At 49.9% G+C, this 22,714-nt stretch overlaps 1 protein-coding gene across 3 annotated transcripts in view; it reads right to left on the bottom strand.

Moving 5' to 3' along the window:
• Positions 1-11,230: 11,230 nt before the first annotated feature.
• ANGPT4 (angiopoietin 4) overlaps positions 11,231-22,714 on the bottom strand; it is a 42,880-nt gene continuing 31,396 nt past the window's right edge. The window contains exons 7-10 of one of the 3 annotated variants that reach the window (XR_003524488.2): positions 22,154-22,320; positions 19,242-19,372; positions 18,428-18,758; positions 11,231-16,276 (exon numbers count right to left, since the gene is read on the bottom strand). Coding sequence is in view for 2 of the 3 variants with exons in the window: in XM_027620764.2 (XP_027476565.1) it covers positions 18,598-18,758; positions 19,242-19,372; positions 22,154-22,320 (459 nt within the window). In the remaining variant the exon portion in view is untranslated. Of the gene's footprint in view, positions 16,277-16,317; positions 18,759-19,241; positions 19,373-22,153; positions 22,321-22,714 lie in introns of those variants that run through there. The other 2 variants (XM_027620764.2, XM_027620763.2) reach the window with 2 other exon arrangements.

Genomic DNA, 22,714 nt, shown 5'->3' with positions numbered 1-22,714 from the left:
ACTGTGCTTTGCACTTTTCATGGAGTAGTCATTTAACCCTCACAACAACTCTATAAGATAGGGACTATTATCCTCCCCGTTTCACAGACCAGAAAGTTGAGGCACAGGGAGATGAAGTAATTTGCAACCAGGTCAACAGTGAGCAAGGGGCGCAGCCAAAATTTGAACCCGGGGCTGACTCCAGAGCCTGTGATCTTGACCACTGTCACCAGCTCTGAGGGATGAGGCAGGGGTGGCTTTGAAATTTAAAGATGAATTCCTCCTAAGTGAAGGCCTGGTGATGCAGAGGTCACTGTGGGTGAAATAGAGCCAAGTGGTGGGAGAATAATGTCATTAGAACACGGAGTTGGGCAGAAGTGTGTGACCAACTAACAGAAATGGCAGCATGACTGAGTGTCCCACATTCACACTGCTAGTGGCAATTCAGGCTTAGCAAAACAACAGCATCTCTATCACTGAATTAATGTTACATTGATGCTGTGCCTCGGCAGTTAGGGCTATAGACTTAAGAGTTATGGCTTTTGAGATCAAATCCATCTTCCTCCTTGTTTGGTCCACAGACCATGGGCAAGTCACTGATTTCTCTGAAGTTCATTTTTTTCTTATCTCTAAATGGAATTCTCATAGCACCTGAAAGGCTGCCAGTTGCCTATGGAATTCCCTTCTCTCCTTTTTCTTTGTTGACCAAACTCTGATTTTATTCCAGTTGTGGTGTACACAGTTAGAAGACTACATTCTCAACCTCTCTTGCAGCTACTGGTGGCCAATGAGTAGAAGTTGTTAGGTGAGATTTCTGGGAAATATCCTTGGAAGACACTGATACAGCTGGGATGAAAGCGGATTTGCCCTTCTTTCTCCTTCTTCCTACGTGGGACTCAGGCATTATGGCTGGAGCTCCAGCAGCCATTTTGTGCTTTTTTTTTTTACCATTTTTTTTTTCTTCTTTAAATTTTTTATTGTTATGTTAATCACCATACATTACATCATTAGTTTTTGATGTAGTGTTCCATGATTCATTGTTTGTGCATAACACCCAGTGCTCCACGCAGAACGTGCCCTCTTTAATACCCATCACCAGGCTAACCCATCCTCCCACCCCCCTTCCCCTCTAGAACCCTCAGTTTGTTTTTCAGAGTCCCATCGTCTCTCATGGTTCGTCTCCCCCTCTGAATCCCCCCCCTCCATTCTTTCTCTCCTGCTGTCTTCTTTTTTTGTTCTTAACATATTGCATTATTTGTTTCAGAGGTACAGATCTGTGATTCAACAGTCTTGCACAATTCACAGCGCTCACCATAGCACATACCCTTCCCAATGTCTATCATCCAGCCACCCCATCCGTCCCAGCCGACCCCCACTCCAGCAACCCTCAATTTGTTTCCTGAGATTAAGAATTCCTCATATCAGTGAGGTCATATGATACATGTCTTTCTCTGATTGACTTATTTCGCTCAGCATAACACCCTCCAGTTTCATCCGCGTCGTTGCAAATGGCAAGATCTCATTCCTTTTGATGGCTGCATAATATTCCATTGTGTATATATACCACATCTTCTTTATCCATTCATCTGTCGATGGGCATCTTGGCTCTTTCCACAGTTTGGCTATTGTGGACATTGCTGCTATAAACATCGGGGTGCACGTACCCCTTCGGATCCCTACATTTGTATCTTTGGGGTAAATACCCAGTAGTGCAATTGTCCAGCAGCCATGTTGGGTCAAGAATTGATCTTGAGGATGAAGCCACAAGGTAAGAATGAAGCAACACAAAACTACTGGGAATGTGAAATGTTGATAATACCATAGAGACTGCACCAGCCCTGGCCTGGATTGATCTTTCAGACTTCTTTTTTAAATACACTTTTGATTTTTTTACAACAGCTTTTGATTCACAGAATTATTGCAAAGATAGTACAAAGAATTGCTGTATAGCCCACATCCAGTTTCCTCTATTATTAACATCTTATATTGGTATGGTACACTTGTCACAATTAACAAACCAATACTGTTACGTTATTATTAACTAAAAATAATCTATACTTCATTCAGATTTTCTCAGGTTTTCCTAATTGTCCTTTTTCCATTTTAGGATCCTATCCAAGATACCACGTTACATTTAGTCGTCATGTTTTCTTAGGCTTCTCTTGACTGTGACAGTTTCTCAGATTTTTTGTTTTTGTTTTTAATGACCTAAACAGTTTTGAGGAGTACTTGTCAGGTATGTTGTGCCTGATTTGTCTGAAGGTTTTATGATTAGACCAGGGGAATATGTTTGGGAGGAAGACCACTGAGATAAAGTGGCTATTCTCACAGTCTCTCAAGGGTAGATACTGCCAACACGACTTATCCATATGGATCTGAACTTTGATCACTGTCAGATTCTCTACTGTAAAGTTATTCTTTTTCCTCTCTGTGCTGTGCTCTTTGGAATCAGGTCACTATGTGCAGCCCACACTTAAGGCATGGGGACTTATTTTCCCTTCCTTAAGGGTGGAACATCTTATGTAAATTACTTGGAGCTCTTCTGCACAAGAGATTTATTTCTTCTGTTTATCTCTATCTATCTATCTATATATCCGCCCATCCATCCACTAATTTACTCATTTATTTGATTTGATAAATATCACATTTGAATATATCCATATTCCAGAATGGGCTCATGAATATTTTTTTTATTCTTTGGGTTATAACTCAATACAGCTTTATGTTTTCACTCAAATTGTTCCAACTTTGGTCATTGAGTTTTTTTCCGGTTGGCTCCCCAGACTTTTTGACATGAGAGAAAAACAAACTGAGGTAGATCTTTTGCAGTAATGATCTCAAATTCCTCCCATTCCTGTATGCTAACCCCTTTGCCATGTGATTTTGCAGCTTCCCTCATCAAGACCCGAGTCCCTGGAATCTGGGCTGAGCCGTGTGAATTGCTTTGGTCAATGGGAAAAAGCCAAAGCTTGAAAAGGCCTTGGGCCTGGGCCTTGCTGCCCCAGGGACTCCGAGACCACCATGGGGGCAACCCACCAGCTTGTGGAGATGAGAGGGTGTGTGGTCCAGTTACCTCCATTCCCCTTGCCTATAGCCCACCAGCAGCCAAGGGAGGGAGGCCTTCCACCACAGCTGATTGCAGATGGGAGATGAACTCAGACACAAGCCCTTCCCACTGAGCCCAGTCCAAACTGCCAACCCTCGGAGCCAGGAGCCAACCCCCGGTTAGTTTAAGCCCACACATCACGGGGGACTTACACAAGCCACTTTCTTTCGTAAGTCTATGTTGTCTGAGTTTTCTGTTACATGATGTCGAACCTAATCCTATGTGGACACAGAATTGATTTTATGGGAGGTGGTGAAATTTGAATGAGTGAGATAAGGTCAGTACATATAACTGCTTGGGTGGAATGATAATAACAACAACATCATCATCAACAACAACAACAACCAGTTTTATAGTGTGTTAGTATTTAATTTTTAGTTTTTCCCCAAATTTTAGTTGTTGGAGAACTGTGTTCAGATGGGGCTTGAACTCACGACACTGAGAGCAAGAGTCACATGCTCTACTGACTGAGCCAGCCAGGCGCCCCTACTTGTTTGAGCACTATAAGCTTAAGGAGCTGAGAGCCCATTTTATGCGTGTACACAGACAAGTGTTTTTCTGCCCATGCCCTCCAGCCTAAGACCACTGGGAGCGCTCCAGGAGTCGGACAAGTTGGGTTAATGACTCGTTGCAGCAAGAGAGGCTGCACACCCAGAAGGAACTCTGAGGCATCTCAGGGAGGCTGTTGGAAAAGGCTTATTATAGGATTTGGGTTTGTGTTAGGTGATCTTGAGGAGGGTTTAAGGAAATAGGTTTTCCTCTAGGTTGCATGCTGTCAGGAAATGGGAGTAGTTCCACCGCTGGGCTCTTGATCAACCTTCTCTGTGGAAAAGGTGGACCGGCGCAGGACTAAGGCTCTGAGTGAGTCCTACAGAGGCCGGGGCACTGGATCCATCATTTTGGTGGCTTGGAAATGGTTGAGTTTTGTCTTTGTTCAGACATGATTACACAGCGATCTTGCTTTTTTCTTGGTTCATCAGGCACAGAACACCTTGTCTTGGTTTCCGTTCAACAGGACACCAGCTGTTACCTGTGAGTATCAGGCTCAGCTGCTCACATCCAAGCCAGCTCCCGGATGTTGGGCCTGCTCTCTCTTTCTCAACTGAAATCAATGCTGGTAGGTCCGGGAGGATTCCTTCTCCCTAAAGATCTCCAGATATTACTCAATTTGGAGTCACAGGCTCATTCCTCCTCAAATCAGGCAGGCATCTTTACGTACTTTTCTTGGCCCAGAAGTCTTTCCTTTCCTATTTACATCTTCTATTAACAATATCTTAATCTCAGTTTTGGTATTAATTATACATAAATGGATTATATTACTAACAAGATATTGTAATAATAATATTTATCAACATTTGCTATGTACCAGGGGCTGTTCTAAGCATTTTATATGTCTTAATTCAAGGATTCTTTTTTTTTAAAGATTTTATTTATTTATTTGACAGAGAGAGACACAGCGAGAGAGGGAACACAAGCAGGGGGAGTGGGAGAGGGAGAAGCAGGCTTCCCGCGGAGCAGGGAGCCTGATGAGGGGCTCGATCCCAGGACCCCAGGATCATGACCTGAGCCGAAGGCTTAACGACTGAACCACCCAGGCGTCCCTTAATTCAAGAATTCTTAACCTGAGGTCATGCTGGGGTCCATGAATGGGATTCATCTTCATTCACCTGTAATTAAATTCAGCACTTCCTTCGATTGTGAATGTGGGACACAAACCACAGAGTGTCAACAGAGCCTGGAACTTGGCCTCCATTAGAAATCATAGCTACTTTCATATCCTACCACAGTGGTTATGGGTATCTCCAAATATTGTTAGCACTCATCATTATTTTGCAATTACAGTACTTATGAGGTCTTGAGACCACTAGAGCTTGTTAGTTAAGTGTTCACCAAAAAGTGTGTATAGTACCATATCACAACTGTGTTCTTTAAAAATATTTTGAGGACCATGTTTTTAATTAATATAATTTGTTTCCTTCATAATTCAATGTATTTTATTTCAAACAGTTGAAAACCGCATTCTGAGAAGGGCTCCATGATTTCACTCGATGCCAAAGGGATCCACAGCAGGACACACACGAAGAGCCCTGTGAATTGATTCACCCCTCCAATGACCCCACAGGCAGGTCTCATTACTAGCTTGTTAACGGAGGGGACATGAGGCACAGAGGTGTGTAGTTTGCCCAAGATCACACAGATATTGAGTGGTTGTGAATTATTAAATCTGCCAGCTCTTTTCACAGTCTATGGGTTGTGATTATCCCGAGGCAGGTGTCAGACACATGGATCTATGGATCTCCATTTCTGCCTGTGGGTGTGTGTAATGCGTATGTGTAGAAAAGGGAACCACAAATACTTGTCCATTCTGGGCCTTCTGTCTGATTCTGGGATCCCTCATATCCTCTGGGCCCTCAGGGCTGAAGGGCTGGGCTGGGGAGGGCTGAGGGGCCAGGCGGGGGTGAGGTGGGCAGTGGGTGAAGGTGGGGTTGGAGGGTCAGCATCGCTCCAGGGTTTGGCCTCTGGCCTGAAGCTACTCTTGTGACCTGGACAGCTTGGGGGACAGAGAATCTGGAGGAAAGAGGCTGCAGGTCTCACAGCGAGACCAGTGAGACCCCTGGGACTTGTGAGTCGAGAACACCTGAGACCATGGTCCCTGTGCCAGGCTGCCTGGGTGGGGGTGCTATGGGCAGTTTGAAGGGAAAGCCACCCTTGCGTGAGGCCCCGGGGCTCTCAACACTCCACTGCAACACTCCTTCCTTTCGGAGCCCAGACGTGGGGGTTTTCCCCGCAGCCAGCAGTTCTGTGACACCAGCTGGGTGTCCCACCACTTAAGTCCATTCTGACACCCAGGACCGCCCTCCCTTCACTTCAGATGCCAGTTTCAAGTTCAAGTTGTCTCCTGTGCTTCTGAGTGTGGGCTATCAAGCAGAGGTTCCCAAGATGCCCTCCTCAGGTTTGACGAATCACTAGAGCAGCTTCCAGAACTCAGGGAAACAGTTCACTTCCTAGATCACCTGTTTGTCATAAAGGGATATGACTCGGGAACGTGGAAGAGATGCGTGGGGCAGGGTAGGTGGGAAGGGCGCGGAGCTTCCATGTTCCCTGGGGTGTGTTCCTCAGCCTGCTGCTCCGCGTGCTCACTAACCCAGCAGCTCTCTGGAGCCTGGACTTTGGGGTTTGTATGGAGGCTTCATTCCATGAGCTCGATTGATGAAATCATTGGCCATCAGCCTCCGCCTCCAGCTCCTGGCCACTGCCCACTGCCTGGGGGTGCCGGCGGGGTGGGGCCGAAAGTCTGAGCCTGGTTGGTTCCCATGGCAACCAGCCCCCAGCCTTGGGGCTTCCCGGAGAGTCACCTCATGAACAAACACGCAGGTGAGTAAAAAGAAATTTCTTCACCTTCAGAGCTGGGAGCATTTTCAGGAACCAATGACAAACCACCAAATATGACAAAAGATGCTCTCCTGGATCTTATCGCTCAGGAAATTCCAAGCATTTAGGCACTGTGTGCCAGAAATGGAGATGAAGACCGAATCTATATGTTTCTTTTTTTTTTTTAAGATTTTATTTATTTATTTTGACAGAGAGAGACACAGTAAGAGGTGGAACACAAGCAGAGGGAGTGGGAGAGGGAGAAGCAGGCTCCCCGTGGGGCAGGGAGCCCGAGGCGGGCCTCGATCCCAGGACCCTGGAATCATGACCCAAGCCAAAGGCCGACGCCTAACGACTGAGCCACCCAGGTGCCCCTGAATCTATATGTTTCTTATGATAAATCATAACATCACAGGAACCTAGTAAAGCCTGCTGCCCACACAGGGGTGCTGGGGCCCCTATCCTGAAGGCAGTGGTCCCCAGAATATGGGCCTTTGGATATGGGCCATTCCAGTCAAAGAGCAGAAGACTCCTCCTACCCCATGGGCCCTGGGACAGGGGTCAAGCAGAAGAGTCCCTTTGATCACAACTCTGGTTGGTTGTTTCCTTCCCCAAGGTGAAGTGACATCAGTAAAAATAATACATATATGTCCCATGGATTATTTATGGTCATTATTTGCTAATCCTCATACCTGTGTCACATTGGATCAATTATCACAGTTTTGTGAGGTGCTTTATAAGGAGCCGAAGCAGATGGAAAAATCACAGCAAGTCACTTTATCTCATTTTCTCATTTAAAGAACAGGGACAGGGACTCCCAGGCGGCTCAGTCGGTTAAGCGTCTGACTCTTGGTTTTGGCTCCAGACATGATCTCAGGGTCCTGAGATTGAGCCCCACGTCGGGCTCCGCGCTCAGTGAGGAATCTGCTTGTCCTTTTCCCTCTGCACACCCCTCAAATAAACAAATAAAATCTTTAAAGAACAGGGACGTTATGTGCTGAGCTGTGAGGACTAAATGAAATATTGTATTTTCTCAGTTCTAAATGGTAGCCTCTATGTCTGGTGGACTCTATGTCTGAGGAACTTTGGACATGAAGAGAAAGCAATAGCTTGTATCTTATCTAGTGTCTAACTCAGTAACTTTTTTTAAAACACCTTTACTGAAGTTAAATTGACATGTGATAAACTGCCCATACGTAAAGTGAATCATTTGATAAGTTTTAACATATGTGTACCTATGACGCCACCTCCACGGTCAAGGTAATGAGCATGTTCATCCTCCATAAATGTTTCCACATGTGTAGCTTAGAGGACAGTGTTGTCCCAGAGCAGGGGCTCTGAAAGCTCTCATTTTTCTGTGATTTGTTTTTATTTTTATTTTTTTTTAAGATTTTATTTATTTGTTTGACAGAGAGAGACACAGCGGGAGCAGGAACATAGGCAGGGGGAGTGGGAGAGGGAGAAGCAGGCTTCCCGCCGAGCGGGGAGCCTGACACGGGGCTCGATCTCCAGACCCTGGGATCGTGATCTGAGCCGAAAGCAAATGCTTAACGACTGAGCCACCCAGGCGCCCCTGTGATTTTTTTTTTTTTTTTAAGATTTATTTATTTGGGAGAGAGAATGAGAGCCCGTGGGGGGAGGGGCAGAGGGCAAGGCAGAGAGAGAACCTCAAGCAGGCTCCACACTGAGTGGGGGAGTCTGACTCAGGGCTTGATCTCATGACCCTGAGATCAGGACCCTGAGATCATGACCTGAGCTGAAACCAAGAGTCAGATGCTTAACTGACTGAGCCACCCGGATGCCCCAGCCTGTGATTTTCAGAAAAGATGAGAATAGTTGTCCAGGACAGATCACCACAGCATGGCTTCGTTGCAAAGCCCGGGAAGGACCACACTGGACACCTGGCATCCTCTGCTGACTCCTGAAACCCCTCACAGCTGTGCTTTTGTGCAGTTTGGGCTTCTCTAAGCTGCAGGTATGCTTGAGCAAAACCAGACCTTCTATTGGTTCAAGGAGCTGAAAAGTCCGCCGTGATGCTGGCTTCAGGTGAGGCCTGGTTCAAGACACCAGACATTATCCCCAGACGCTGCTTTTCCTTTGTCCTCATGCACAGGTAGGCATTTCTTGGAAAGCAAAATAGCATTAGTCCTAAGCAATGTGGGAGATGAGGCTGGAAAGGTAGCAGGGTGTTGGGTGCTCCGCACCCTTGCCCTTGGAGTTCTCTTCTTTACTCTGGAGTCTGGGGGCCATGGGCAGCCACAGAAGGATTTCAAGCATGAGAATGACCTGATTTTATTTGAATTCTGAGAAGATTCCATCAGCCATGATGCAGGGTCAGAATCGTCATGACAAACAAATTCTTTCTCTAGAAACCCTTTCTTGTAGGAGAATCACAGTGGAGTTAGCACCAGGCAGCATTCTCGGTGCCTTTTTTTGGGATCTCACATCTTCCCACATTCCCTGGGAAAAATGTGTATCGCTTAAGATTTTAAATCCCAAACAGCAGTGGCTTGAAGACAATAAAAGTCTCTTTCTCACTGTGTATGGTGGTCCAGGGCTGGTGTAGCAGCTCTGCAGTCAAAAGAAATCCCAGCTCCTTCCATCATTCTGCCTCCAGCCCAGTTTGTGGGAGCATCTATCTATCTATCTATCTATCTATCTATCTATCTATCTATCTATCAGCTCACCTCATGGTTCAAGCTGCTGGTGCTCCAGCCATCACAACTGCACTTCAGATAAAAGAAAAGGGGGAGGGCAAAGGGGTCCACCTTCTGGTGGGTCAGCTTTCCTGTTTTCCTGACTTGACATTTCTTCTTACCTGTTATTGCCCAGAACCTGGGCACAGGATCTACTTTAATATTAAAGAAGTCTGGGAAGTGTGACCTTTATAGGGGCACATTGCCAGCCAAAGTGGGGCGTGTGTGTGTGTGTGTGTGTGTGTGTGTGTGTGTGTGTGTGTGTGTTTAAAAGGCTGTATATTCTTTGGCACTCTTCCCATTGAGAGGTGGGGTCTGTGGACCTACTCCCCAAATCTGGGCTGGGGCTCTGTGAGTGCTTTGACCACTAGAATAGGTGGAAGTGATGCTTTTATAGTGTGATTTAGCATCCAGGTCATAAAAGGCCATGTACCTTCCTCACCATGTACCTTCCATTTGGCTTAGGAACAAGGACAGGCTTTGTGGATGTACGACCTATGTAGTGGGACAGGGCCCTGTGCTCAGAAGGGTCGTTCACCTGTTTTCATGCTCTGCTGCAGTCTTGAAATCCTTAATGAGTGTATCTTTGAATTTGTGTTTTGTAAGTGAAGTCTGATGGGACAGTGAAGCACATGCCTATGTGGAGGGTAGATGCATACCAGTTCCCTGCCACTCTATTTGTATGTGTATTTGCGATGCCTGTTCACGGCTTCCATAACACGCTTACCTTGTATGTAGGGTCCCATGCTCAGAAGGGCTTGGCAGAGTATTTAAAACAATTAGAATTAAAAACAGTTTAATTGTCTAGTGCTCTGCTATCACATCTTGAAATTCTTTTTTTTTTTTTAAGATTTTATTTATTTATTTGACAGAGAGAGAGACAGCGAGAGAGGGAACACAAGCAGGGGGAGTGGGAGAGGGAGAAGCAGGCTTCCCGCTGAGCAGGGAGCCCGATGCAGGGCTCGATCCCAGGACTCTGGGATCATGACCTGAGCCGAAGGCAGATGCCTAACAACTGAGCCAACCAGGAGCCCCACATCTTGAAATTCTTAATTTTATCTTTGAACTTGTGTATTGGAAGTGAAGTCCAATGGAACAGTGGCTGATGCATGTGAGCAGAACATGCAGTAAGAGTGTCCACTGTTCACATACAGTGTCCACCGATCACATACAGTGCCTACCGATCACATACAGGTGCCCACCGATCACATACAGTGCCCACCGTTCACATACGGTGCCCACAAGGCCCACTGTTCACATGCAGTGCCCACCGTTCACATACAGTGTCCACTGTTCACATACAGTGCCCACTGATCACATACAGTGCCCACCGATCACATACAGTGCCCACCGATCACATACAATGCCCACCTTTCACATACAGTGCCCACCGTTCACATACAGTTTCCACCGTTCCCATACAGTGCCCACTGTTCATATACAGTCTCCACCGTTCACATACAGTCTCCACTGTTCACATATAATGCTCACCATTCACATAAAGTGTTCACAATGCCCCATGAGCGTAGAATTCTAGTGAGTTCACATCATGTGGACGTTAGGAGGGACTCCAAGTGGGTACAAGGTAAGCCTGTGATGTCTAAGATTCAGTAAGTAGGGGTACAGCCCACAGAGGCCAGGCTTTCTGTTCCAACTAGAAGTACCTTTGGTGGCAGAAAAGAGGCACTAACATTCCAGAAAACCACAGACAACCCAGGAAGCTGATTGTATCCTTTCTTATCCATGTGTCTTCCTTGTATTAGCCAACCACCTGCACTGAGGATGATGACCCACAGAGGAACGGGAGAACAGGGCACCCCTAGGTCCCTTTCCTTTCAGTCTTCTTGACCCATGATATGCAGGAGGTAGAGTGTTGATAGAAGGTGTGCACATCAAGAAATGAAATAAAAGTGATCCATTGGTTTGGTGCAGCATTTCCACAGTCTTGGTAAGAATGAAACACACACACACACACACACACACACACACACACACACACACACACACACGAGCTCTGAAATAATAATGTTGTAATTTCAGTGACTCCACCTATGAGTTAAATGCTCTCACATCTGCATTCAAAACTGTCGTTGTACAATATAAAGATGAACGGTAAAATTTATGCTAATAATTTAAATAAAAAAAATTTTTAGAACAACATTGAGTAAATAAATAAAAACACCATGACAAGTTGAGAGAGAGAGATTGTAGAAGAAAGGAAGAAACACATTTTCCTAAGGTTTGAGCCATGGGCTCCACATTTTCATTTTGCACTGGGCCCTGCAAATTATGTTCTGGTCCTGTTTGGAATGCTTGCTGTCAGGATGCTTCCTCTCAGAATCCAGCCGCCATGTTGTGAGGAAGCCCAAGGCATGGGGGAAAGGGCCTATGTGGATGCTCCAGTCAGCAGTCCTCCCCAAGCCCCAACTCGGAGTCATCCCAGCCCAGGTGACAGAAACAAAGCCTCCAGATGATTCCATCCCCACCTCTTCCAGCATTCCCCCAACCTCATCCCAACTTCCGGACACCTCCATCCATCTGGGTCTTCCAGCTGAAGCTCAGCTGTCATGGCATTGAGACATGCCCTCCCTGCAATACCCAGTCTGGATTCTTGACCTACAGAATCCCTCAGCGAAATAAAGTCCACGGCTGTTATTTTTCTGCCCCTGAGATTGGTGTAGTTTGATATGCAGAAATAAATTACCATAGTTTATTCATTTGCATTGATTCCCATCTTTGGTAAATACAAATGAAGCTGCAATGAATAACTTTGTGCATGTATTATGTATATTTAGGACAGATTCCTAGAAGTGAGGATTACTGTGTCAAAGGGTAAATGCATAAGTAATTTTGTTAGCAGTGGCCAAATTCCTCTCTACACTCTTATTTTCTCCCCAAATAGCTTTGTGTCTACAGTGTACTTGTGGATGTGTAATCTCCCCTCCCAACATACCTAAGTACATATAGAGAAACATACAGAGACAAAAATGCACACACAAAGGCACAGACTGGTGAATTCTCACAAACTGAACATGTGTGTGTAACCTTCACATGGGTCAAGAAACAGTCCTCATTCCCTCAAACTGCCCTAGTGCCCTTCCCAGTGAATACTCCCTTCCATGTATGAATATACCACTATTTACCCATTTTCCTATTGGCGTTTCCAGTTGGGGGCTAATACGTTCTATACTCCTCGGCTTCTGTTATACTCATCCAAACCTGTTGCACAGATGTCAGGGGTGTTAGATGCTCTTTTACGTTTCTGTTGGGTTATCGTTCTCAAACTAGGTTCCTGTGTAACCCTGGGGCCCTTTCTCAAATGACAAGAAAAGAACAAAGGCATGGCTTGGCTTCTATCAGTTTAAAAGTTTCCCCCAAACGTTTGGGGTCAGCCCCACTTGTCCGCTAGTGAGCTTTAGCAGTGACAAATGTTCAAGAAATAACGGGAAAGCCTGTAAATGCCACAGGCTGCATTGAGAATAGGACATCATTTATGGAGTGGTCTTTTGTGTTGGGACAAGTCATTCACGGACAGTAGATAGATTTTCTCTAAACTTCAAACGCCTTGGCATGATAGGTATCATGATCTCGATTTCACTGGGAGTGAAAACTCAGGTTCTGAGGGGGGAAAGCAACTTGCTCACGGTCACACACTAACACTGGAGGACGGGGAAGCCTGTAGGCTCTGGGCGACACCACAGCGCTGGCTTCCTGCTGTTTAGACTGTTATCTTCTGTGTCCTCTTTTCAGTCTGGCCCACCAGGGCCTGCCTACCTCAGTCCCTTACCAGACCTCTGGCTTCTTCCCCTTCCCGAATGCTCTGAAGCTTTCCTCTGGGCCAGCCCCAGGGCCTTTGCATGTGCAGTCACCTCTGCCTGGAACCCTCTTTTTCCTCTTCACCCAACTCCTCCTCATCCTAGAAGGATGCCTTCCCTAACTAGTTGGCACCCTTGCTCCAATAGCACCATATATTTCCCCTCTCACATTCATTGTACTTTAGGTGGTTTGGTTAATTTGTATTGAATTTCTGTCTCTTTCTACCCACCCCAGACTACAAGCACCTGAGGGCAAGTGTTGGTCTGTCTTGTTCATGGTCATGTGCCCAGTGCCTAGCACAGTTGCTTCACAGATGAAGGAAGGGACCATCTTATTTGAATCTCATGGCAACTCTGTGAAGCAAGCAGAGCTGGGCTGCTCACTCCCTTTTTACAGATGAGGAGAGTGGGGTCCAGAGAGGGAAAGGGTTGGTCCACTCTTCTGATTTGTGGACACAGCCAGACCTGGATAGCTGTGGTCCTGACGACTGTCCCAGACACCAACGGGCAGGTGGAGGCGGAGGGAAGAGACCTCGGCCATCCAGGAGGTTTCCAGTCTCCCCAGATTAAAGTGGCCTGTCACTGTCCCTCCCCTGCCCAGGCCACTGGAGCACGTCAAGGAGGTCGACAAGGAAGAAAGCTAAGTCCTACTAAGAAAAGATTTGGGGGCGGTGAGCCCCCAAAGCAACTGCCCGGGCCAGAGAGGGAAGCTGTGGTTGAGGATGGCAGAGGTGCCCACCAGCCTTGGACTGCTCAGCTCCAGACTTACAGGGAAGAAAAATATTTAACTCACTGAATTTGAGGGTTCTCTTGCTACAGCAGCTTAGCTTGTACCCTAAGTCACTGTGTGACTGTAGGCAAGGCACTTGACTTCTCTGAGCCTCTGTTTCCACATTTGTAAAATGGGGTAATACTAGAACCCATTAGGATTCAGAGTTAGTGTGTGTAGACTAGCACAGAGGAGGCAGACAGCACCCCGTGTTCCCACCCAAGCCCTCCTGGTTGATCCCGTGGCGGAGATACTCCCAACTTCCCATTCAGCCTGAGGGCAAGTCCCTTACTTTCTCTTCTTCCTTCTGACTCCCCCATTGGCACCGAGTGCAGGGCAGTGCACACAATAAAGCCCTTGACTCAGTTTTATACAATAACAGGATGTGGATGACTTTCAGACAGAGGTGCTCCCTCTCCTGTATTTTACAGAGAAACTGAGGTCCAGAGAGGGGTAGAAATTTGCCTCTGCTGCACAATGACTCGGGCGGAGTGGTGGCTGGATTCAGTCCTGGCAGGCATTGGGATGGGGAGTGATCTCTGATGTAGGTGCTGGGCAGGCACACTGTCCCAACCCCTCTCCCCCTTGCTCACGATGGCTGCAGCCATACTGGTCCCCTTGTAGCTGCTGTTCCACCTACTGAACCTACCCTTCCCTGGCTGCCTCTTTCTCACTGTATCAGTCCCCCATTTAGGTATTACCTCTTCAGAGAGGGCTTCCCCTGATCACCTGAAGTTGGACCCTCTGTAATCAGTCTCTACCTCCTGGTTGCTTTCTTTATTTGAAATATATTAATTTGTCAATTTAGTTTTACAAACTAAAAAAAAAATTCTGATTTGGGCCAGCCTCTCTCTCTAGCCTGCGTTCTGTGAGCATAAGACTGTCTTATTTGCTCTATTCCCATCACCCAGCCTGGCCTTGACCCAGGCAGATCCTCAACACATACTTGCTATGTGAACAAATGCATGCATGCATGAATGACTGCATGAGTGAATGTTCCAGGTCCGCCTAATTTCCCTGTGGACCAGCCCCCAGGCTCCCCAGCGTGCAGACAGGGAAAGGGAGGCTCTGAGAGTCCTCACGGGGTAGGGCAGGAACGTGTCAGGTGCTAAAGGGTATTGGACTTCCCTGACCTCCGGACACACGAGAACCTCTGCTGCGCAGCCCCACGTTCATCTAACACAAGAAAGTAACACACTTATGCTGGACACGGCCTGGACCAGACTCCATTCTCTGAAGTGCTGCCCCATTGGAAGATGAGGCTGCTGCTGTTGCCAAGGCAACGCTGTTAGCTTTTGGAAGCATCTTTAAATGGGAGAGGTGAAGGCTCCCACAGACACTGAGGGGGAGGGAAATCTGAAAAATGGGGTCAAATCCCCCCCAGCCAGCAAGACCATTCTGATGCTGGCTGGTCCCCTACTCCCTGCAAAGGGCCACCTTTGACCTCGGCCATGGCTCTGGAGTGTGCACAGTGACTTTCTCCCTCATTGTGGAAACTGCTTCTGCCGGGGACACGCAGAGACCTTAGGAACAATGTGATCAGGTGCCAGTGGTAAAGGCAGACTGGTCTTGGAGACCTTTCCAGAAATTTCCTTCAGTCCTTAAAATAAGTAGAGGGGACCGTACTCCAGTATTTTTGTGGTTGGTGCCAAGATGCCCCAGAAAGGCCTGCACAAGGGAGGCAGCTCATAGATGCCAGTGCACTGGAGGTGGTGATTGGCTGTGCTGCCTTGGATGAAACCCTTTTCCTCTCTGAGCTCTAACTTCTTCATCACTACAATTGGGAGAATGCCGGTCTGGTGTAGGGAGCGGTGACTAGGATTCTGCTTAGGAACCTGCGGAGTCAGGTATCCCAGAAGCCAGATCCTATGCGTAGGGACCTCGAGGAGATCCAGCCAGGGCCAAGGCCACACCAGCCATGCCCCCACAGGGGCCTTGTGCTGCCTGGAGTCCTTCTGCTGGTCTTGTCTGCAGCCGCTGTGGCTCAGCCTCGCCGTCAGGGGGCTTATAGAGGTCAGCAGCTGCTCTGTCCTGATTGCACGGATGGGAAACAGAGGCTCAGTCAGAGAGGACGAGGGATTCTGCTCCAGGGACACAGCCAGGACAGCGAACCAGGGTCTGACATCCCTGGACAGGCCACAGCTGTGTCCTTGATAGTTTGGGGCAACCCCGAGGTGAGCTGGAGCCTGGGGCCAGGCCTTGGGGGCACGGAGGCTGGGAGAGGGGACAGAGATGGAGAGAAGGGAAACGGGAGTCAGAGAGATGGAAGGAGGAACAGTGATTGCCAGTCTGGAAATGGCGCCTAGAAACAGCCAGTCCATGTGACTTGGGTGGGACTGACCCCACCCCCGTTCCAGGTGTGATCAGGTGGCCCAGGTCTGGTCAATCAGACACACAGTGATAAGTGCAGAGGTGCGAACAGGAGGACCAGTCCCAGCTGGAGAAAATCATGCCTTTGCTGGGATCGCAGGGACAGAGGACCTCTCTGTCTTAGGGATGCTCAGCTGGGAGGACCTGAGCCCAGGGCTGCTGGAGCCACCTGTCAGGAGAAAACCTGATTGAGAGTAAAGTCAACATGGTGGATGCAGGGCTGAGAGGTGAAGAGGGACACCATGTGAGCCCCGGGATCTAACCGTGCCTGAATCCACTCCTAGACTTCCTGGCATGTGAGTCAATCTATTCCTTAGGATAGGGTTTCTAACCCTTGTGTTGGAGGAGTCCTGGCATCGAGGAGGAAGGAAGGTAGGAAGGAAGGATGACTATTTAAGAACAGGCATCTGAGGTAACCCAAATCAGCTTCTTGGCCTTTTCTAGAAAATGCCTACAGACCCGGATTTGGGCCTCACCCCACCCAGAGGAATCTGTCCCTGGGGCTCCCAGCTCTGGCTTCATCTCCTCTCCAGTGCCCACCTGGCTGATAAACTCTGCAGTACAAACATAAATACCACGGAGTCAAAAACAAATGCTCACCTTACCTGGGTCCAGAAGAAGGGGGGCATGCACTTAGGGGTGAATTTCCTCACCCCACTTTCCTCTTTGGGAACTAAACTTTATTAGGCACCTGCTCATGCTGAGCCCTGTTACAAAGCTGACATACACGGTTTCATCGCCTCCTGCCACAGCCCAGCCAGGAGGGAGCATCATTTCTAGTTCACAGACAAGGCAACTGAGGCCTTGAGAGGCTGAGCCACTGGCCTCAAGTCCAGGAGCTGGAGCAGGTCTGTCCAATTCCAGAGCCCTGCCCGCAGCATGGCTGGGCACTCGGCAGATGCTAAATGAAGGCCTGCCCAGCAAATGCTGTGTGAGGCCACGTGAGCCTTCTGGGCAGCACCCTGCCCTTGGTTCTTTCCCCCTTCTGCCTGAAAGGCCCCCATTGGCAACCCCATCCTTTGTTTTTTTCAAAGAGATCAGTGTTAATCTGTGCTGGCTTTGCTCAGGGGACCAGCTGAGGCAGGACTCAAGGACAGGTGGGAAAAGGTGGCCCATTTCCACCATCCCAGCCTCATCCAGGAAAAAACCTGAAGACAGAGGCCTACCCTAGTGGGAGAGCAGGTTGGTCTCGGCTGGTCTGGGCGTTGGCTGAAGACGGCAGGACGGTGCTGGCCTCATCAGGCCCGAGGAGGGTGACAGTGATCCGGGTGGGTGGCAGGGCAGCTGTGGCCCCTCTCTGACCCTATCCTCTGAAGGAAGCTCGTGGGGAGCCCCTGGTGTCCCAGACCCAGGCCAAGGCCGGCCCTGCCCCGCCCCACACTCCCACCTCCCTCAAACCCCCAACTGCAGCATCACTGTTGGACCAGGTGGGAGGAGAGGGCTAGGGTCCTGGCTTGGAGGCTGGAGGGATCTGGACTTGAAGATGGCATCCTGCCCAAGGCAGAGTGAACAGTCCCCAACAGTCCCTGAACTTGAGCCGAGGTGGCTTAGGGCTATAGGGAGTGCTGAGAGGGTAGCCTCCAGGCAGATATCTGGCTTCCTGGGGCAAGAAGGAGCCTGGCAGGACCCCAGCCCACAGCACAGATCGGACACTTAGTTCTAGATCCTTCTTCAGGGGTGGCATGTGTCTTCTTTAACCCAAAGCTTCTTCCAGTTGCTTTTAGAGGCTGTTTGAGACCATCACTGTGTCTCTTGTAGCTAGAAAGTGTGAGTGCAGATGGGGGTGGGAAGCTAGGGCTCCTCCTCTTCACACTTGACCAACTTTTTCCAAGGGCATCTGCAGCCCCGAGAGATGCTCTGGGATAAAGAAGGCCTGTTTTCCAATAAGGACACTTGGAGAAAGCTGCCCACTCTAACCTCTTCACAGGCAGTCAAAAGGCATATGCCCACATTAAAGGCTCTGACAAGTCCTGCAGCTATGGATGCCTGTTCATATTGATTTAACCTGGTGTTTCCCTCCATAGGTACTTTTCGAGGGGAGCCTGAGTTATTCTCTCCGGAACACCTTCTAGGACACACTGGGGGTAAAGAAATCCTTGTTAGATCTTCTGGAGCCCCCAAGAGACCAGGTCTGAGCTCCAGATGCTGGGGCCTAGGAGGGGTGGACTGTTAGTCATGTATTTCTTTGAGGACCTACATGAAGTCTGTTCTCAGCTCATTCAGGGTGTTGTGACCCTCAAGCTGTCAGGGGGCCTGTGCAGGAGACAGAAGGGAAGAGGGCAGAGGGACACTGTAGAGGCAGGATCCCCCCATTACCCACCATTTCGCAACTTGAGGGGAACAGGGAGGCAGCGGACCCTCTGACTCCCGGGCAGGAAAGGAGGGTGGCCTCAGGGGATCCAGGACAAGGCCCTGGCACTGTGTCCTGTGTTTGGGGTCCAGCTTGCCCCGACTCTTCCCCCGGGTCCAGCCTCTAGGCGCGGCTGCCTCTCAGATGCCCACAGGGCGCAGCATCATGCGAGTGGCCCGCAGCGAGTAGCTGGGGCCCTGGAAGTAGTGCCAGCGGATGCCGTTGAGCTTGCGCACGTGGTGGCGAGCCGGGTAGTAGATGCCGTTGAGATTGGAGAGGCCGCAGGCGTCAAACCACCACCCTGGTGGAGGGAGAGCAAGATGCTTGGGGAGGGGCAGGGCCAGCCAGTGGGCTGAGGGCAGCCCCCCACCCCTGGGGACTAACCGGAGCTGCTGCCTCCTCCAGGAGGCCATCTCGCAGGGGGAGATGGGGCCGAGTGGAATGGGCATGCGGGCGGCAGGGGGACCCCCAGACCCTCTGCTCAGCCTGCAGCCTCTGGAGGGTGGCACCTCGATGGCCCCCCCCAGCTGTTTTCCCCTAGCCCAGTCTCAGAGAAAGATCGGTGGTGCCTGTGTTAGGATGAGGGGAGACACTGAGGGAACCTTAAGGACTTAGTGGGGAAAGGGTTGGGTGGTGGGGGGGGAACAGCCAGGCCAGCATGCAGGTGGGTGAGACCCTGACCTGTACCCTCTTCCCGACAGCACCTGGCCAAATGCACGGGACCTGGGTGGGGAGGTAACGGGGGTGTCCAGCCAGGTGCGGGGCTTCAGCCCCCCACACCCACCTCCAGACAGCATCTGGGCACACTTGCAGAGGCAGTTGTCATTGTCTGCGTCACGGGTGCTGAAGTTGGTGCCTTGCAGGACCAGGCTGCTCTGGCGCCCTGCTGACCCGCTGTACCCACTCAGAGAAAGCCTGGAGGCCACCCGGAGGTGGTGATGGGAGACGGGTCCCGAGTTAGGTTGGGCTGGTTAAAGAATGCCCCCCCTCCCCAAGAGGCTTTGTCCAAAGCTAGGGGTTCCCTCCAGTTGTTCTGGGAGGGGGAGCCCCAGTCTAGGCTGCTTGGGTTGTCCCTGGCCCTGGCTTGCCCTCCCTGCCTGCTGCCTCCCAGGGGCAGAGTACTCGCCGTGTGCCAGGCCTCCCTCATCTCACTGAACCCGCGTCTTGGACAGGACTGAGAAGGATCAAAATAATAATACTAATAATGAGGATGATGGCTAACATTTTTTTGAACACCTACTGTGTCCTGGGCATTCTGTGGCTTAGCTTCTGCTCCTGGCATCCTCACAACACCCTATTATTTCCATCCTACAGATGAAGAAACAGAGATCCCGAGAGCCAAGGGAGGCTGCCCCAGGCCTCAGAATGAAAGATGGTGAGAGCCAGGTCCCAGCCCAGGGTAGCCTGCCTTGGGAGGGTGTGCATTTTGCTCCCCAGCTGACCACCCTGCAACCCCAGCCCACCACCTCCAGGAAGCCTTTCCTGACCACACCAGCCCACATGGATCTGTGCCCTGGGGCACCCCCCAGCCCTGTGACTTGCACATCTGCAGCCAGTGGGGAGGGTTTCTATTTCTCTGCCAGGCTGTGAGACCCTGGTGGGTATGGCCAAGGCTGTGTGGCGATTACGACCATGAGCTCTGGGAATAGAATGCCTGGATTCACATCCCAGCCCTGCCACTCGCCAGCGGCATGACCGTGGGCAGACTGCTTCACCTGCCAGCTGCAGTTTCTCCTTCTGTTAAAATGGTAGTGATAGTAATGTTACCCGTGACGACCCCGTTCGTTATTGTGATCCGAGGTCCTCGGGGTGTGAGGAGCACAGAGCGGTACAGGCACACGGTAAATGCTCAGCACATTTAGCGCTTGTTAGCCATTGTCCCTGCGTTCCTGCCCTGGACGCACGGCCGCCATAGGCTCTTGCTCAGCCTGACGGGAGAGGGTGTTGGTTGCTTGTAGCCCTGGCAACTGAGGTGGGGACCTGGTTTGGGAAAAATTAAGAAGGTCCTATGGGTGGAGAAAAATGGACACTAGATGCAGCCAGGGCTGCTCTGGGCAGCTCTGGTTCCCCCAGGGAGGGCCTGGGAGGTGCTGCTGGTAGGATCAAGAGGGAATGTGGGCCCTGGGCATGTGGCCTGGCTCAGTCCCTGCGCCTCCCACCATGGGCTCTGCATGTCTGTGCCCTACCTGTGAAGCCCTAACTGTGCCCTTAAATGTGTAGCCTGGGGCTTGCGTGACTGGTGTCACAACGCCCCTTCAAAGGAGCCCATCTCTGTTAATGCTCTATGTGCGGTATCTCATTTGAGCTTCATAACACGTTGAATAAGGTAGGTACACCTAGGGCACCCATTTTACAGATGAGAAGGTGGAGGCACTACTTCAGGGTTGCTCAGGGAGATAAGGATGGAGTCAGGACTTAAGCCTTGGCTTTGGTGGCTTAAATAGGAGTCAGCAGGGTGTTGTGGTGACTCACTGTCAGCTTGAGGAGTAAAGAGGGCATCCAGCTTAGCCCTGCCTAGCCCAGACCCAGGGCATGGTTCATTCAGCTCTGAAGCTTGCAGTTTAAGGAGGACTATTATCAGATTGGGGTGGGTCGCATAAGGAGGATGTCAGGACAACTTAGCTGGACGATCCAGGGGCATTTAATAAGAAGAGAGAGGGGTGGGGCACTCATTGAAAAGCTCCCCAAGATGGAATTAGACATAAAGTATAGGAGGACAGAGAGCCACCAGTGATTCCTTTGGAGGAAGTGACCTTCCTGTCAGTGGAGGCATTCCAGCCTGGCTGAATGATGACTATGGCTGTGGAGGAGATTCTAGCATCATGGGAAGACCCAGATGACAGGTGAGGTCCTTTGCAGACCTGTGAATATGAGTCTATGATTTTAGTTTTATCCTGTTCAAAGATAGCCAGGACCTAGTCTTCTCTCGGAGAACCTTGAGTTTCTCAGAAAGGCAACATCATGTAGTGGAAACACCCTGAGTTTTGGTAGCAGAGAGATCTGAGTTCAAGTCCAAGCTCTACCTAACTTGTAACTTTGGGCAGGGGACTTAAGCTCTGTGCCTGCTTTCACATCCCTAAAGCAGGTACAGCAGTGCTTACCTCAGAGTGTTGTAGGAGGATTAAATGGAGTAATATGCCGGGAACATAGTAGGTGCTCAATAAATGCTCTTTTCTTTTCCTAAACAGAGCCAAGAACCAAGCCAAGGGAGGTGTGGGAGACCTTGATGATTTTACATTATACTCCTATTTAAGCCCATCCTGCCATTAAAGAAGCAGAGGTACGAAGAAGCCAGAACCTTGACTTGCCCAAGTTCACAAAGGCAAGCTGGAACAGAGCCAGAATTAGCTCAGGTCCCCTGATTCCCTGCCCAGGGACATTTCCACCTCACCCCACAGCACGGGACAGCCCGGACTCCCCGCTCTGGGCCTCAGTAATATGGCTGACTCAGGGTGACTGACCTTAGAAGGCCCTTTCCTGCTCCTGGGCCGGCAACGTCAGCGACATGCTCTCCACCCCACCCAGCGGCTAGGACGTGCTGAGTGTTAACCAGCCGCCTCCAGATCCCGTGACGTGTGCCCAAATGGGGGACAGATGGTAGCAACAGGAGACGCCCAGGGACTGACCCCTGGTACAGACTCTACAGCCACTAGCCCGGGACCCTGGCCCGCCCACCAGCCTGGGCCCCGAGCCCACCTGTACAGCTGCCCCTCACTGCCCAGCTGGAAATGCTCATACTGGGCATAGGCCTCGTTGCCCTCCCAGTCTTGCAGCTCCACGCGCAGAGAGTAGGCTGCCCTGCTGGTGAGCTGGTGCACCACCTCATTGCCCAGCCAGTGCTCCCCTGCCAGGTCGCCGAAGCCCTGTGGAGAGTGAAGGGTAGGGGTGGGTTTTATGCTGCGATGGGAGGCTGCCCCCCTGGCTGAAGAGCTGGGCTGGGCCAGGCTCCAGGGCCACTTAATCCAAAACCACGTTGCCTAATGATCAAGTCCACAAAGTACAGAGTGGGCAGGCCTAGGGATGGGAGTTCTCCACCTCCTAGAGCAAAAAGACTAAGATTTTTGTAAATGTAAAATTCCGTTGAAAATAATTGAAATCACATTTCCATGGAGTTTAAGAACGAGCAAAATGAATCTGTGGTGATAGAAGTCAGAATAGGAACTCCCTTTGGGAGGAGTATTGACCGGGACACACGGAGGCATAGGGGGGCATGGGGGGGCACGGGGGGCTTCTGTGGTGCCGGCAGCGTTGTAGATA

The sequence above is a fragment of the Zalophus californianus genome, chromosome 8 (assembly GCF_009762305.2).
Source record: "Zalophus californianus isolate mZalCal1 chromosome 8, mZalCal1.pri.v2, whole genome shotgun sequence".
Classification (NCBI taxonomy): domain Eukaryota; kingdom Metazoa; phylum Chordata; class Mammalia; order Carnivora; family Otariidae; genus Zalophus; species Zalophus californianus.
The sequence above is the reverse complement of the archived record's forward strand: the minus strand, read 5'-3'. Positions and strand labels throughout refer to the sequence as shown.